Genomic DNA, 17,527 nt, shown 5'->3' on the forward strand with positions numbered 1-17,527 from the left:
CCGGGATCGAAGATGATAATGGTCTACCGAGTCTAGCTCAACGTTTGAGCATTACCGAGAGAGCGCCATATAATGCCAAGTTACATTTGAGACATGCAGATGTCAGAAGATGATAATGGCTTACCGAGTATAGCTCAACGTTTGAGCATTACCGAGAGCGCGCTATATAATGCCAAGTTACATTTGAGACATGCAGATGTTAGAAGATGATAATGGCCTACCGAGTATAGCTCAACGTTTGAGCATTACCGAGAGAGCGCTATATAATGCCAAGTTACATTTGAGACATGCAGATGTCAGAAGATGATAATGGCCTACCGAGCCTAGCTCAACGTTTGAGCATTACCGAGAGAGCGCTGTATAATGCCAAGTTACGTTTGAGACATGCAGATGTCAGAAGATGATAATGGCCTACCGAGTATAGCTCAACGTTTGAGCATTACCGAGAGAGCGCTGTATAATGCCAAGTTACATTTGAGACATGCAGATGTCAGAAGATGATAATGGCCTACCGAGTATAACTCAACGTTTGAGCATTACCGAGAGAGCGCTGTATAATGCCAAGTTACATTTGAGACATGCAGATGTCAGAAGATGATAATGGCCTACTGAGTCTAGCTCAACATTTGCGCATTACCGAGAGAGCCTTTAATAATACCAAATTACATTTGAGACATGCAGATATCAGATTCTTTGGCACATACCTAATAAAAACATTCCGTTATTACTGGTTTTTGTAAGATTCCTACGATAGTCAATAGAAGATTTATTTAGGAAAAGGATAAACAATTACAAAATACTAATTTCAGATCAGAAGGCAGACGTTATTTTTTACATAAACTTCACTCAGATGGCCCTGAGGTAAATAATTTCCCTCTGGGCTAATACATAATACATCTTTGGGGATGTAGTGTTGACAGTATTTTGATGTAGGTAAAGGAAGTTCTGGGAAGGAAAAAAGGATGGGTATTTGTTAGGAATCTGGAAATCAGAGTGTCCAGGAGTGAAGTATTAATTCATCTTTCCTGTTGCGGTGCAAGGTGTTGGGTTGAGAGTGTCCTGTTGCAGAGGTGAAAGGATCTCTCTCAACATTTGATGGCTTCCGTCATCGAGGGGTAAGGCTCTCGTCTATCAATCCGAAGATCGCGGATTCAAATCCCGGCGTGAGCAAGTAAATTTTATTTTATAGATTTGAGAAAATTCACAATTTATTAATTTAAAATAATATATAGTATACTTGCGGCACGTCCCAGAGTGGAAGATACTCTCAGTATCGCCCTGATGTAAGACGACTATTCAGAATTGAAACGTTTCTTGAATTGGCCTAAGCCGTGCTTGATGACCAGATTTGAATAACCAGGTGCTTCCCAACTATCCTCTTCCCATCTCCTTCCCATCCTAACACCTTTCATCCTCACAACATACCTCAATAGGGATACCGCGGTCTCACTGGCTCCAGACGGTTAGAAACAGTTGGAACTCTTGTGCGGTGTTCACATATTTTTTTGAGCCGTCCTTTATCTCTCCGGTCCACCACCTGTTGTTGGACAGACGTATCCGCCACTAAGGCCTGGAAAAACCTCGCCCCATAAATCCAGCTAAATCACCATACGTTTCAAACCACTTGGAGTGACCTATGAAAGAAGTGTTGGTTATTAAGAGAATGGTTAGCGCGTGTCTGACAGATATTTTCATTTAAAACTTATTGAAAAAAATGATTCAAAAGACAGAATTATGTTCAAACTACTAAATCAATTGATATTAATATTAAAATTCATACCACCACTTATTCCAAAATCAATCACGCACACTACCTCTGCACTTTCTCCCGGGGTTTTATTAATAGAAGAAAAAAAACTGACATATCTGCAGTTTTTTATCCGCATTTTGCAATTGAAAAAAAGTACTTGTTGCCACCGTACGCTTACTGACACAATTAAAAAATCAACATGAACGAATATTTTTTGCTCCGGACTCACCACTTCAAATGTGTGTTACTAATGTTGTATTGGAAGAAGACTGCAAATAATAGTTTTTATGGTAAGTCCGTTATAATAAATTTAAGCAAACATCTGTGTGGTGAAGATAGACACTTGCTTAAAATAATATGTGCGGTGCTGAATAACTTGCAGAATATTTTATTTATAGCGAAAGTATTAATTTGTGGTTCACCGGTGGTTTTACGCAGGTATACGTAGAAAAATGAGTACGGCTTTTTTTATCAAGAAACTGTTAAAAATTTGAATGCATGATCATTTTACAATAAAATATTAGTCATCCACAATTTATCTGAACACGTGTTCATGCAGGTGCCCTTGTCCGAATAAATATAATGGAAAATATGCGAAACTATTATTATTTTAAAGAACACGTGTTCCAACTTCCCATAACATAATATACAGGGTTTTCCAATAAGAAGTGTTATTTTTAATAGCCCGCTATTTCGGTAAATGTTACTTTTGAAGCTGTCATTTTTTGACATTTGACAAGTAGAAACTACGCCATTCATAAAAATGGAACGATACACGCTTCAACAACGCATTGAAATTATTAAAATTCACTTGAATGAATCAAATGCAAATCATCTTGAGTGATGAGGCCCATTTACACCTCGGTGGCTTCGTCAACAAGCAAAATTGTCGCATCTGGGGCTCGGAAAACCCAAGAGTTATTGTTGAAAAGCCTCTCTATCAACGTGTGACTGTTTGGTGCGGTTTATGGTCCGGCGGAGTAATTGGACCTTACTTTTTTGAAAATGAGGCTGGAGCAACAGTTACGGTGAATGGATTGCGCTATCGAGAGATTATTAATGATTTTTTATGGCCGGAATTGGATGGTATTGATCTAAACAACGTTTACTTTCAACAATGTTTAGGCCTCCAGTCCTATTTAGATAAAAAACGATTAATTTGACCAGATTTTTAATAAATTAAAAATATTTCGTTTCAGTTAGTATTCTCCTTGTAGTAGGAAGATACTACCGGGCTTGGCTCGAGACAATACGGATAATTTAAAACGGTTTTTTTGTTGCCCGGGTAATAAGTTAAATGACGCTGAAACTAAGCTGCTAACGCTGTAATTGAATTTTTCTGAGTTTTATTTGTCTAGTTTCATCCATCATTTATTTATACGAGTTTTAGTATTAAACCATCTTCCTTACTAATATTTTCTGAATCTTGTAAATGTGGCTTCATTTAAAAAAATTGTCCTTTAATAAGAGTTCATTTAATTAGAGTCATTGAGAGCTTCCTGAAGAAGACAAATTGTTTTATTACCTTTTAAATACATTTAAAAAAAATTAACTCAACAGCGCACGTTTCGTTATTAATCCAAACAATATTTTAGTCGAGCATGATTAATCCATGAATTAAGGGATCGAATTAAACTTTATATAACTAATGAGTTTTTTTCACATTTACAAATCTAAAATAATCCGAATTACCTAAATATGCGGCATTTTTCACAGCAGTAAATACTCTCAGTATTACCCCGGTGAAAGATTACCGTTCAGAATCACTAAAACTTGCATGAAATAGTTTTAGCTGTATTTGGTGACTAAATCTTTAGAGCCAGTTACTACTCTACCTACCCCATTTTCTTCACCATATTTCTTCAGCTCCATAATAAACCGTGATTAAGAATATAATTGTTGCACTGACTGCAAACAGTTGAGATTCTGGTAGGGTACTCAATCATTTACCTCGATAAATTTCATCCCTTATTCTTCAACAGTAATTTTAAAAATGTGTATTGAGTTGCTATTTTAAATACACACTCTATATTGTAATACATAAATTGTTTTTTTCTTTATTTTATGTAGCCTTATATTTAACAATAAAAAAATGAAGTGTTCACAACACAACCTGTCAGTAATTTCATACAAAACCTCTGGAAACAATGCGAAGGTTTTCAATTAAATGCACTTCGCACCATCTAGCGAAATTATCGTTTACTTCGCGACGTTTAACAATGGTTCAGTAAGAAAAGATAACTGTACTTATGACTGAGTTTGTACACAGTATTTGTTGAAAAAAATGTGATAATCCGATTTCGTAAAGCTTGGGGTGAGATTCAGTTTTTCACCAACATTTTAAAATATTGCTCGTTTGTACTATGATCTAATTTTTTCCAAAAAAACTGACATACTTTCAGTAAGCAAAATAAAGAAAAAATGGCTATTCTCATGAAATATAGTAATATAAATAATTCACATTCTTTAAGTCATCAGTAGAAATTAACAAAATTCTACCGAAATAAAATAATTCGTAGATCACCGCATATTTTATTCAGAAAAGATACAACAAATCATCAAAAATATTTTTTTCTGTTGTGGGTATGTCTGTTAGTGTTTATAACTCTGGTGCAATTAACTCGAATATGTTTTAAATTTAAGTATCATTTAAAAATTGGAACTGATGCGTCGAAAATTTAGACAAGCGATAAAGTACCTACCTGCGATATAACAATTTTTTTACCGGAAAATTATTTTTAAAATTCTATATTTGAAATGTGTATGTTTTACTTCTTGGTACAAGAGCAATCCTTAAAAGTTATACTTTTGATTTTGGGACGAATTAAAATCATTTTGGAACTCATCTAATTTTATTTTAAATTTCTTAGTGTTAATCTTGATAAATCAGTCAGTTTTTGCGATTTTATAAAGGCAAATTTTTCCATGTTCAAGAGAGCGTTCGGAGAAAATTTAACGAACATATATTACTTTTTGGTTATTTTTTTTAACATGTATTACTTTTTCACGGGTCTTTGCTAGAATAAGAAAATACTCAGCGTTGAATCGTGCGTTGGTTGTAACCTTGAACATTTGAAAAATCTTTGCTTTGCAAATCAACAGATGGCGGTAAATGCGAAAGTTTTTTTGTGAATCGTAAATGTCGGTGGTAGGTATTTTTTTACTGCAGTGAATGAAATTTGTAGTTGGTCGATATTTGAAAAGAAAATCATTTTCTTCATCAAGATGAATATATTTATATTTTTTCATTCTATTCCATATTCCATACTTAGAACCTTCCGAGTCTGTTTTGGTTATTTATTATATACACCGGAGGTTTAAATACGTACATCGCCTTGGGTATTGGTACCTCCGCCCCGGGAACCATTCAATAGTTAACCGACTAATTATAGGTCACCCCAAGTAGTTCGCTATGTTTGATAACTTAGCAGGGGTGCTTAGGATCATGGAGTGAGCTTTTCCGAATTCTTGGTGGTAGATGCGTTTGCCCACGTGGTGGACAGGGATAAGAGAGGTGGGATGAGGGCGACCCTTTGACCTCTCCAGCCGAAATCTTTCAACTTATCGCCTTGCACCGCAGTGCGATGGTTGATTCATACGTCCGTCACTACTAAATATAATTTTTCCCCAGATTCTTATTCACTCGTCATACCTTTTTCCTTCCCAAAACTTCCCCTCCTTTCCTTTAAAATTTATTATTTAAAATTTAAATTATTTAAAAACACCCTCTACACAGTATCCCCAAATATGACATAGGTCCCCAACGGTAATTATTTTCCTTATAGCTACTTGAGCAGAGCTAATGTAAAAAAAATACATCAGGTCGTCGTGTCACCTTCAATTTTGAAACTCGTCCAAATCTTTTTACTTTAAAAATGTTACATTACAAAAATAGGTACCATTTCCTTCAACATGGTATAACAGTCAATAAACTTGAATAAGTTATTGAGATAAATGCAATCTGGTATCTTATTTGCTAACCACAATTGATTAACGAAGATGCACAGATGGTATAAGACAAAAGATTGTGTTTTGGAAAACAAAAACTTCTAAAAAGATGGGAAAAGCCTGAAAATTTCAAGAAATTGGTAAACAAGTAGTAATGACTTTCTATCTTAACCCTAGAAGCCTTATCTACGCCTGCGAGGCGTACACAAATTCATAAATTCTATTTCTCTTTCTAACTGTTGAAGTTAGCGCCTCGTGCTCTTTAACCAACCCAGTGGCCGACGGGAGCTCGCCGATGGTACCCGTATCGCTAAGATAAGTCCAGCTATTTTTGAGTTTTTGAGGTATAGTACGCCTGCGAGACGTATGTTTAGGCTTTGTGTAACTTTTAACTAAGATTATGTGTTTTTACTTTGGTGAATTTTTCGTCCATTTTATGTTTATTTTGGCATTGTTTCAGATACCAACATGTCATGGTCTAATATATTAAACAATAACGATATTTTGAAAATCTTAGACCAAGAAAATAGTCTTTCTCTGGCAGAATCAGCCTCTGAAGACGAGGACAGCCAGTTTGTGGACGACATTCAAAGAAGATGAGAATAACTATGTAAATGAAGAGGCTTTCCCTTTACAAGAATCTGCTCCCACTGAAGAAGCAGACTCAAAATTGCAGAAGCTGACCTAGCATCTGATTCTGCTCATGCTTCGCAATCTGCCAACTCAGAGCGAATTTATCGTGTTCCTGCAAATACTCTTCGCAGTAAGAATGGACGCGGGATGTTTGGTCAACTAATAAGGGTCAATCATGTCACAGAACTTCAACTATGAGTAATGTCCGCACCTCTCGAGGACCAGTTCAAATTACAAATCAAATCTAGTGGGCACTTTCCAATCAAATAGGCGGGAAATCCACGATTAATTGAAGAATTCGAGATCTCGACCTGTTGGCAGTTCTACGTTTTGTTTTGATGGCCCTCTGACACTTCTATCGTACAAGCCAAAACCTGCAAGTATGTTTTACCGTTTATCTTCTTGTGATGAAAATGCAATAATTAATAATTCAAGTGGCAAACCAGACATGATTCATTTCTACAACCAAACAAAAGGAAGAGTAGATTTATTTGATCAAATGTGCTCCTCAATGACGTGCAGCCGCAAAACTAATAGATGGTCAATGGGTGTATTCTATGGCATCTTAAACATGGCTTTTGTCAATTCTGCTGTAATTTATGGCCACAACATGATCCAATAAACTCTCAAACCAAAAGAGAATTTATTAAACAACTCAGCACAGATCCGGTCAAGCCTTGGATTCAGACTTGAATCTCCGACTAAAAAATATAAGCCAAATTCTCGCAAAACCTACTGATTCAGGTAATAAAATTCAGGTAGGAGAACCAGAGCCCGAAAATTGTAAATACTGCCCTTTTTGCTGCTAAAAAAAAGAGAATGTCGAAATTAGTGTGCTGTAAGTGCAAAAAGTCGATATTTTCTAAGCACAAAGTTGATGTCTCTGTATATTGCTCTAAAAATATATCTAGTAATTAAATTCATGATTACTTTTAATGTTTGCCCTAAGAATAAGAAATTAATCTTAAAAAAATATATTGATATTTAAAAAAAACATATGTTCAAGTTGATTTTTAAGAAGATGATTTTTTTGTTTGAATTTAAGTATAATGTTTTGATTCGTTGAAATAAATACCTGTGATAGTAGTTTTCATTGATAAAACTGTGTTTTATTATTAGTTTACATACCAACCTTAACTTTCTATCGAAAAATAGGGCACAAGTAGGTATATTTTGGCCTACTGGCTGTCATTAACATGTGTACGATTCTGAGACGTATGTTAAGGCTTTATGTACCTATAAAATAGATTAGGCTTCTAGGGTTAATTCGCTGATTCTGTCTAAAAGAAAAGGTATCAGCGCCATTACGAAATCACATCCATAAAATAAGCGTATGTGAGTAGGTACCTACACTAAATAATGTGGGACTAAGAAAAATATTATCTGGTTCAGAGGGTAATATTCGAATAATGAGGTCAAAAAAAAACTTTTAATACACATGTCTAAATTCTCTTTCAGAATTTTTCTCATGACAATAATAATTATAGGAGTATTTCAAACAATTGTTGTTCTACTTTGAAAAAACTTTTGTGTTTAATTACATTACACTCATCATGTTAATGATTTAGTATTAAACGAATACGTAAAACCCATTTTCGAAAGTGTATAATACTTTTATTAAGATATTTAAAAAAATATGTGTTTTTACCTAATCCATTGTGTTCAAAACTTCGATGGTGTTAGATAATTAAATTTCGTGTGCCGACTAGGAACACAAGAAAAAATGTAACATTCTTCTGCAATAAATTCACAACTAACTATAAGACACACTTACTAACCAATAGGATGCATGATCAGGGCAACAAATTTGGGGGGTAATATTTATAAATTTATTGACTCCATTTATAGAACTAATCGTAATCATAACTAGCACTCTGTTGAATCCTACAAATTATTGTAGCGTTGGTAATGTAGTTTTAGTGATTTGTCTTATATATAGTTTTGTTCTAGTTTCTATATTATTTTATGTTACTGTAGCATGCTTTAATAATATTCTTTCATATTCAGTTAACTGTTATATTATCAACCTTTAATTTTTTTGTATACTTTTCGATATCTCACTGGGTATATTCTTTTCTTAAAATCGATGTAAAAGCCTGGCTGGACGTATAACCAAATAAAATAGGATAGTGTTGCCGTAACGTTCGAATTGAATTCCCACGATGGGTATCGATTATCAACCGTTTATAAATAAATGAGTGTCTTCCTGAAGCCCCCGCATACCCAATTTTTACCGATGTATATCGTTAACTCTTATCGTTATCGATAAACAAGTTTATCGTTAACTCTTTAAGTTTTTAAGTTCCAAAAAAACGTTTTTTTTTTTAAGATAGTACCTATTTATACATTTGTTTTGCCGAAACATTAATTATATCGAATTCCCTCGATAGAAAAAAAATGCAAAGTAAGCTCCGAAAATCATTTAAAACACGTTTTGTTCTGTTATTGAATATGTTACGAAAAAATTCACAATGCAACTACAGCATTTTTTAAAGAGTTTTTTCTATTTTTCGAACGAGTCATGTTTTATTAAATATTTTCACTATTTTCCCTTGATTTTTTTTATTTTTTTATTTTAATATTACATTTAGTTACAATAGTGACGTATTGCCCATCTCACTAGGTGTGTAACGCCTGTGTTGAGATGGAAATTTACATAGTGGTTGTTAACTCGGTTTTAGATTATACAATATTGTGAAAATGTCAGATAAAATAAAAACAGTATTTTTTTGTATATTTTTAAATTATACAATTCAAGAAGGAATGTAAAATATGAGGGCGAAGCGATATTAATTTTAGGTAATTAATTAATAAAGTTTTAGTTTGACCAAGAGGCATATTATACATATATGGATATATATATACAGTAGGCAAACTTTTTAGTATGTTATGAAATTCTTCTAATGTATATTTTTATTGGAGGTAATCAATGATTTTATTTTTAAAGAAAATTTTGGTTATTAACGTTTTTTTAATATAAGCGCGCTCCATCTAACATTCGTATTTCGATATCTCTCTTTCAAACCATCTTTGAAGGCTTACGACGGGGCCTTAATAATTATGAGGTTTGAACATAGGCTTGCCTTAAATTTCTCCAATTTTTCGTTCTTACCTATTTGAAGTCTGCGGATCTTTTCGGGGCATCAAGCCATCATCTGTTAGCATTATTGGATTCTCGTCTCCAATTGCCTAGCACAATCCCAAGTAAGGTTGGATATCATGAAGCTATTTTCAAAAATTCACCGTACCTTAATGCGTAAGGGAAAAAAATTGTTCTTAGCCAAGTCGCGAATTTGTATTCTCCTTCTGTTTAATTTTAATATTTTGTTGACAAAGGAGAAACTGATTAACCCAATCATTTTCTCTTTTATCGAGAAAATAGTCCTGTCTAGTCAATTTTATATCCTCTCTGGTATCTTTTTGCGAACTTGAGAAAACAAGGTTGCTGCCCGTAAATCGGGCTTTACGAGCATTCATTCCTATGAAGGTGGGTAAGCAGTTGGCAGGCTATTTCCTCGGAGGCTGTGATTGCTAAATTTCCGGTCGGTGGCCAATGAAGAAAATGCGGAAAATTAATCCATTGGAAGCTTCTTCCGAACGATATAAGTTTCACGCATTATCTCTAAGTCACGGTGCGTGGTTAGTTCTTCAAAAGGCGTGGGTGTGTTGGCTTGGCCACGCAAAAAGTAATTTTATCGCACTATTGAACATAATAATTTATTAATATTAAACACCCATTCATTTTAAATTTAGGTGGAGGGTTTGGGTACCATTTATCGAATAACAAACACCTCTGCAATAGGTCAACTTCATTTACTTAAAGACTCCTTCCTTTCCTTAAACACACCCCACAGCATCCTCAAATATGACCTAGGATCCGAGAGAAATTATTTTCGTCTTATGTGGGGTTAACGTAAAAAAGTTTTTCACAAAAATAATAATTTAGTAGAACACTATTAAGGATGTAAAATTTGTTAAATCAATTATAAAATAGTAGGAAAAATGGAAAATAATAATAAAAGCCAACATTGATATTTATGATGTATGTTATTATATTCTTCTTGTAACTAAATTCCGTGCAGTTGAACACATCTACTATTTGTGAGAAAGTATTGCTAATTGCAAGAAATCTAGGTACAAGCGGGTATTAAATAAAAAAGTGTGGCAGTTTACCAAACTTATGGGGGTTGCTAGACGTGCTAAAACATTACAAAGTTAACGTCAAACTTGTGGTAGTACACTAAATAGTCATCATAACATTCCCTATTATGTTATGTTCCTTGATAATTGGATAACTTGTGAAAAATCACCTCAAGGGGACAATGTAATTGTGAATAGAATTTTTCTTTAACTAAACTTGCTGAATAAACGATTTTCCCACAGGGGTAGTCATAGAGGATTAGGCACAATTAAAGTTTTTTTTCGAACATTCTTCCTTTTATTTCTATTCGATTAATATATATGTTTTTTTCAACCAGTTGCGCTATGAAAATTTTCCAGACAACCATAGAATAAAAAAGAACTAAAGAACAGCCCTATGGACGTGCTTCGACAAATATTTGGCCGATCGAGGCATAAATTTTCAATACAAAACTGTGTTTCAACATGATTACGAAATTCAAATTTGTATCTACGATGTCAGGCGAGTATAAGTGAAATAGAGTGCCAACTAAATTCTATAATCTTTATTTATGCTTTTTTAGTAACTTTCTTTCAAATTGCAAATAGATATCCATTATTTTTCATCTACCTTTGTTTTATATATTGTAATATCTCGTTTTATTTATGGTTTAGTGATATAAATATTGTTAAATTATCTTGTTTATAAAACTGCTCCGGCAGATTTGCTACTGGAGCGTTTTTGGTCATATTTTGGCCAATTAGCAAATACTCTCGAGCGTCCGATGGCCAAAATGTGCCCAAAGATATTTTAAAACATTTATTGGAATTTCTTCGAAAGTTCATTCAAATCGTCCATTTATCACAAAGCTAATTAATTTTAGTAGTTTCACACTTTAACAAGAGATGTCTCACAATCCTTCCGAACTATTTATAATTGATTATTGTAATATTTTTCTTGCAAATCACTGTTCATGTAATAACGTATTAAATATATGTGACTATCACCTAGGCCGTAGACAACGCACATAAGTCAAAATATTCAATATTGCTGAAGTAGGTACCATTGACTTCAATCTTTAAGTAAATGAAGTTGATGGATTTAATAATGAAGAGTTAAAAAAAAACACTATCTACGAATATTCCTTAGATACTTTAAAAAATCGGTTTTTGTGAAACACCAGTTTAAAAAAAATCCCTCAGTAATCGCATTTTCTTTAATAAATTAACTAACGTTTATTCATCGCATTTTCATCCATAATGGCATAATATTCAACAAAATCACACTTTTTTGAGGTAAAAAATAAATATTTAAAAAATTTTTAATATACGGTAGGTTTTATTGAACTTGAGTTTTAAGAAAATATTTTTTTTGACAAGTATTTCAATTTAAAAAAAAAATAATTGAAACATACAGCGTTCATGTCAACCGACTTTACGTCAAAAAATATTGAGAACCTTGATGACTTTCAAAGCGTAACAACAATGTTATTTGTAGGTATGCCGCACCGAACACCTACCATTATCTCCTCTCATTCGATTTACCTTATACGTACATATTTACCACGAGAATTTTACTACACCGGGCGTTCTCAAACTTGCAGGCATTCCGAAACGTTTTACAAACAACAAACTTTCACGACTGAGGTAGATTTTTAATCTCAGTATTTTGACAAAGGCTGATCTTATATAAACATAAAGAATACCATACTAATTTGGAAGGCGGGTGTGGGTACCGCCGCCCTGGGAACCATTTATTAGATAACCAACACCCCTGCCTTAGGTCACCCCAAGTGGTTCACTACGTTTGGTGACTTAGTAGGGGTGCCCGGGTACATGGAGATCAGGAGAGAGTTGAAGGAGACCTTTTGACCTCTCAGTGAGAGGTATGAATACATAAGACACTCCTGGACACCTTGAACCTCATATTCCTACCCACCCCTCATACCCTTTTCCTACCCAGAACTTTCTCTCCTTCCTTTCCCTAAAAAGACCCTCCACACAGCATCCCCAAAGATGACATATGCCCTGAGGGAAATATTTTTTTTCAGGGCCTTTTGTGTGGAGCTAATGTAAATGATTTCCAACAAATTAACAGTTATTAATATCAAGGTATCTATAGCACGGTCGATCGGTAAAATATTTATCGATAATAATATCGATAACTTGTCATTGTTTCCGAACACAACCGGAGATCGGTATCGTATAAACAGCAGTTTAATTTAATAAACCAGTGTATTTATATCATATTCAAGATATTAAAGATAAAATCACCCCCTTAATTAGCGTATTCAGCCGGATATCATATCTGTTACCAAATAAAATTAAAAAAGGTTTATATTATAGCCTCGTACACTCACATTTAAACTACTTGGTTGAAATCTGGGGAAATACATGTGAAACATATATAAACGAACTACAAGTAACACAAAACAAAGTAATCAAAAAACTATTTCACTTCAAATCTAGAACAGCAACAAAAAAATTATATATGGAAACAAAACTATTAAAATTAAGAAAATTATATGAATATAATACATGTCTTCTTATTTACAAAATAAATAATAAACTCATACATACAAATACAGAACTCATTAAAACGTCCCAAGTACACACACACTTTACACGGCAACACGATAAAATACATTTACATACTCATTATGGCAAGCAATCCATTGGTTACGAGGGAAGCAACATATACAATTGCCTCCCAGACGAAATTAAAAATGAAAAAAGTATAGGTACATTTAAAAAAAAATTGCTCAGTTTTATGCTCAATCAACAAAACAATGAAATTGAATAATATCAGTGTGTAATATATTTATGTGTAATATATATGTTATTTCTAGTTAAATAAGTGAAAAATGTAATTTTCTTTTATCTAGAATTAAAAAAAAAAAAAAAAAAAAATTTATGGACATTTGAGTTAGATGAATTTGTTACAGAGGGTCTTAAATTTAGCAATACTGCATGTGTACCAGTGATATTTTATTGACCTCCTCATATACAATACCTAGATTAAGTGAAAAAGGTTAATTCTGTCATGTATTACGCATTGTCTGTAAAATCCAGGAATCCCACAAAAGGAAACGAGAAATCCTATGTATTGCCTGGATTTTACGCCTTACAAAGTACCTTCATTCATATTATATGAAATATGTGAGATTAGTACATACCTAAAAAGGTAAATTTGATGTTCACTTTAGAGACCTAAGGGTCACTGTTGGGGTGCGACCTACAGTTTTTGAGGCACTGCTTTATGGCCTTAACACAAACTAAAGAATCACGGCTCAAATGCTAAGAGGAAAATCTTTTCTCCAAGGTGTTCTTCATACGGTGGTGTTGTTAACAATGTACTTTCTTTTTCTTTTAACTTCTTGCGTGTCTCTGAAATAACAGGCAAAGAAATGTGATCGGATGGTATAGATGGAATATGACCCATTGGACGATTTAACTATCACTGGAAGGATAATAATAATTTTTTAACTATTCAGGCATTGTTTTCAAAGAAATAATGATTTAATTGTTTTTCTATAAAATAACACCAACATATCTTACAGTAGCTTTTAAACAGTAAAACCATTCTTTGACGGATTTTTATTGGCCTTGTGTCTTTGGCGATCTTAAGAAGAAATGAAGCACAGAAAAATATGCACAGGCAATTTATAGCAAAGCCGTCAGAGAAGGTGTATACATCAAATAAAAAGTCGTTTCCAAACTAATATTTAGTGCAAGCAAATTTAACCTCATCCTTCATACAGTTCATTTATACGTAGGGTTAAAATAGCTTTCAAAATCGTGAATTTTAGTAGTAGGATACCGGCGTTTCAAATATAGTTGACAAGTGACAATTTCAAACACATTTATTGCAATAAATAGCAATGAAAAGGTTCGATCGTACGTTTTTTCTTCTGAAAACAAGTGAAAATATTTCTTAACCTTTTGGAAGCGAAACAAACTCCACTAACGCCAATAACATTCAACTTAATGCCACAGTGTGAACCATCAGCTGGATTTTAAAATATACACCTCTTATACCTTTGCAAAATGATGTCGTCTCTCACCCTGCATGGCGCTTGAAGTCCCAAAAAAACATTCTGGATCAAAGGAGAAAGGCACCTCCAAATACCTCTCACAAAAGAAGATAGGAAACTTGAATAGCAATCGAGTGACGTGAGAAACGTTATTCTTTGACACAACCCCGCTGAGAGACAGCCTGGATTCGCCATCAAAATGATAAGGTCCTCCCATATGATGCACAGGTGGGGACTTAAAGTGTCGGCAAATGCGGTGCGATGCAGACCACCGAACATGTGGTCAAATAATGCCCGCTGCATTCATTTCCCGGCGGGATGGATGTCCACAGGGCGAAGCCTGAGGCCCTAAGCTGATTTAGTAACCTAGATGTTCCTCTCAGACCCCCCACCATACGAAAGAAGAAGAAGACGCCAATGACACATTTAAAAAACGCACATCTATTAAAGTTCTAAATAATCATCACTTAGTTATCACTTTCATTGTTTTTACTTGAGTAAACCCCGAATAAGTATGCATTGCTTACGACACATGTCGGTTATCTTTAAACAATAAAAGTGGTCAAAAGAAATTTTTGAATATTTGCAATATAAATGGTACCACAAAAATATACCGTGTTAGGAAAATTATAGTTGTTTACGTATCTAATACCTTACGCAATTTATAATTGCATTTATTCTAACACACAGCCTGCCACATTTGCATTTCTTTAGGTCACAGAAGAGCTACACATATGTTCATAATAATACGGTTCATCTAGATAATCTTCTCGAAAAAAAAAATTATATTAATGAAGTGATTTAAATGTTAAACGTCCAAAATTAAGGGATTTAAATACAATTAAAGTAAACTTTTCGAAAAATTGTCATCTTTACGAGTTCACTGAGAAAAAAAGAGTCTGATGTATTAAAATCCTATTAAAAACGTAAAGACAAGTCCTTTCTTAATAAAATATAACCTATTCAGAATATATCCGAAAACGTGTTCACGCAGCCGATCTTTTCTTGATAAATATGATGACGAAGTACTACATTATTAGAATTTTAATTAACAATTTTCCGACATCTTCTTAAAACATTCCTGTTTTACTGATAGTTTATTGGGAAATCTGTCAATTCATTCGTTAAAGGCCTGCAGTTCCGTTTTTAACAGGAATACGTATACTTGACAAGTTATTATATAAAATACCAACATTTTATACCACTACATTGTAATTAGTTACACGGAGTTAAATTTTACAAGTTTATTTCAAAAACATAATATTTTTTCCGGAGAATAAAATATAATATATAAATATCGTCGCACTCTGAAAAATTATGCACGACAATAAATAATAAAATCGTGATAATTATTTTCAATTAAATAAAGCAAATCGGTTATCAGCCTTGCGTGATAACGCACAATACGGAAAATTACATATTTTAAAGAATCCTTTAATACTTTCATTTTTTAGTATCGTTCACGGTAAAACAATTAACCACTTACACATTCGATATTCGATGTGAATCTGTACATTTCAAGTTCAGAAACGCTTACGCGTGTAATTAGGTAGCGAATTGTTTTTATGTGCGAATTTGTGCATCAATCAATCGTGATGCACTCACGTGCAGATTTCTTAATGTAGTCATCGCACGCTCCGGCGTTCACGCCTGACTTCTCACAGAGAGAAATTGGATAAATGGACGTGAACATATCTCAGTGGCCACATTACGCCAGAAACAATAAAACCGAGCGGAGCTCTTTACACCACTATCGCAGTTCTGTGATCGATCCTTGTGCCAGAGGATAAACAGATAAGTGCTATCATGGCTTTTCATAAGTGTCTTATCATTTTGGCGGTATGGTGCGTCGTTTCCTCTCTGGCAACCCCTGAAGCTGGACCTTTGGCTTCAGGAATGAAGATGCTGCGAAGGATCTACGACCACTGCGAGAAATCAGAAGAAATCGTCAAATGTTTGAAGGTCCAGGCTGTGAAGATTGCCGATAGAGCGATTAAAACAGAAAACATCACCGTTATGGATGGATTTGCAGTGGTAAAGAGGAAGGATGCTGAAGGATCAAGATCTCTCAAATTCCACGAAACCTCCGAAGAAGAAGCTAAAAGCATGTCTTCTGATCAACTGGACTCGGCTCTCGCCGAAAAGACAGCAAGATTTTTTAACACCCATCAAGTTTCTATGAGCATGGCTAGTTTATTGGGTCCTCCGAACGGAATGGCAAACCTCGGAGGAGTGATCGAGGAAGGTCGTGGTAAGATGAAGAAGTACATTGGTCCCATTCTGACAGCCATCGCCATCAAGGGAGGCTTTATTGCAATGGCTTTCCAGGCCATTGCCATGATCTCTGGTAAGGCTTTACTCATCGGTAAAATCGCTTTGGTCCTCAGCGCTATCATCGGTTTGAAGAAGCTGGTTTCAGGAGACGAAGCTCATGAGAAAACAACTTATGAAATCGTGAAGCACCCTCAAGTTTCTCAGAGTCATTCTTACTCTTCTTCTCACTATGGAGGCGGCGGTGGAGAATATGAGGCCACTGGACCAGGAGGACACTACAGGAGTTTCAATGATGATGTAAAATCACAGGATCGTGCCTTTAGGGCTCACGTTCCAAGGAGTTAGATCTCAAAAAACCCTTGCTTAGTTCTGTGTAAACTAAATAATTAATTTATTAAATACATTATGTTCTTTTTCTGGTGCTTACTAAACAAAAAAATGATTATATTATTAGCAAGAAAGTTTCAGGTTGATCTGCCTGTAAATAATGCAATTTATAAGATCACCTGGATGTTTTTCTAACAGCTTATAATAAATGGTTTCTTTGATGAATCTCACTGAAATTGTTAAAAGTAAAAAAAAAAATTTGCCCTCTGAAATCGATATTGAAAAAATATATAATACATTTTTACTACAGAAAAGATATGTATTAAAAGTTGAAGTATCATCAACGGTATTTTCATAATATATTTTATATAGGCATCAAGAATTTTTTATGTTAACTTTGTTTCGTAATTGTGCAATATTGTTATGTTTAATTTAGTTTATA

The 17,527-nt window shown here is 34.1% G+C and overlaps 1 protein-coding gene across 1 annotated transcript; it reads left to right on the forward strand.

Moving 5' to 3' along the window:
• The first annotated feature begins 16,290 nt into the window (after positions 1 to 16,290).
• Osi11 (Osiris 11) lies at positions 16,291 to 17,103 on the forward strand. The gene has a single exon (XM_089646695.1). The coding sequence runs from the start codon at positions 16,291 to 16,293 to the stop codon at positions 17,101 to 17,103; it is 813 nt and encodes a 270-aa protein (XP_089502821.1).
• Positions 17,104 to 17,527: the final 424 nt, after the last annotated feature.

This window comes from Hesperophylax consimilis, chromosome 25 (genome assembly GCF_061612785.1).
Source record: "Hesperophylax consimilis isolate HC1 chromosome 25, BYU_Hcon_1.0, whole genome shotgun sequence".
Classification (NCBI taxonomy): domain Eukaryota; kingdom Metazoa; phylum Arthropoda; class Insecta; order Trichoptera; family Limnephilidae; genus Hesperophylax; species Hesperophylax consimilis.

What these genes read in the sequence shown, in the direction of transcription:
- Osi11 (XM_089646695.1), top strand. Translation starts at nt 16,291, where the DNA reads ATGGCTTTTCATAAGTGTCTTATCATTTTGGCGGTATGGTGCGTCGTT.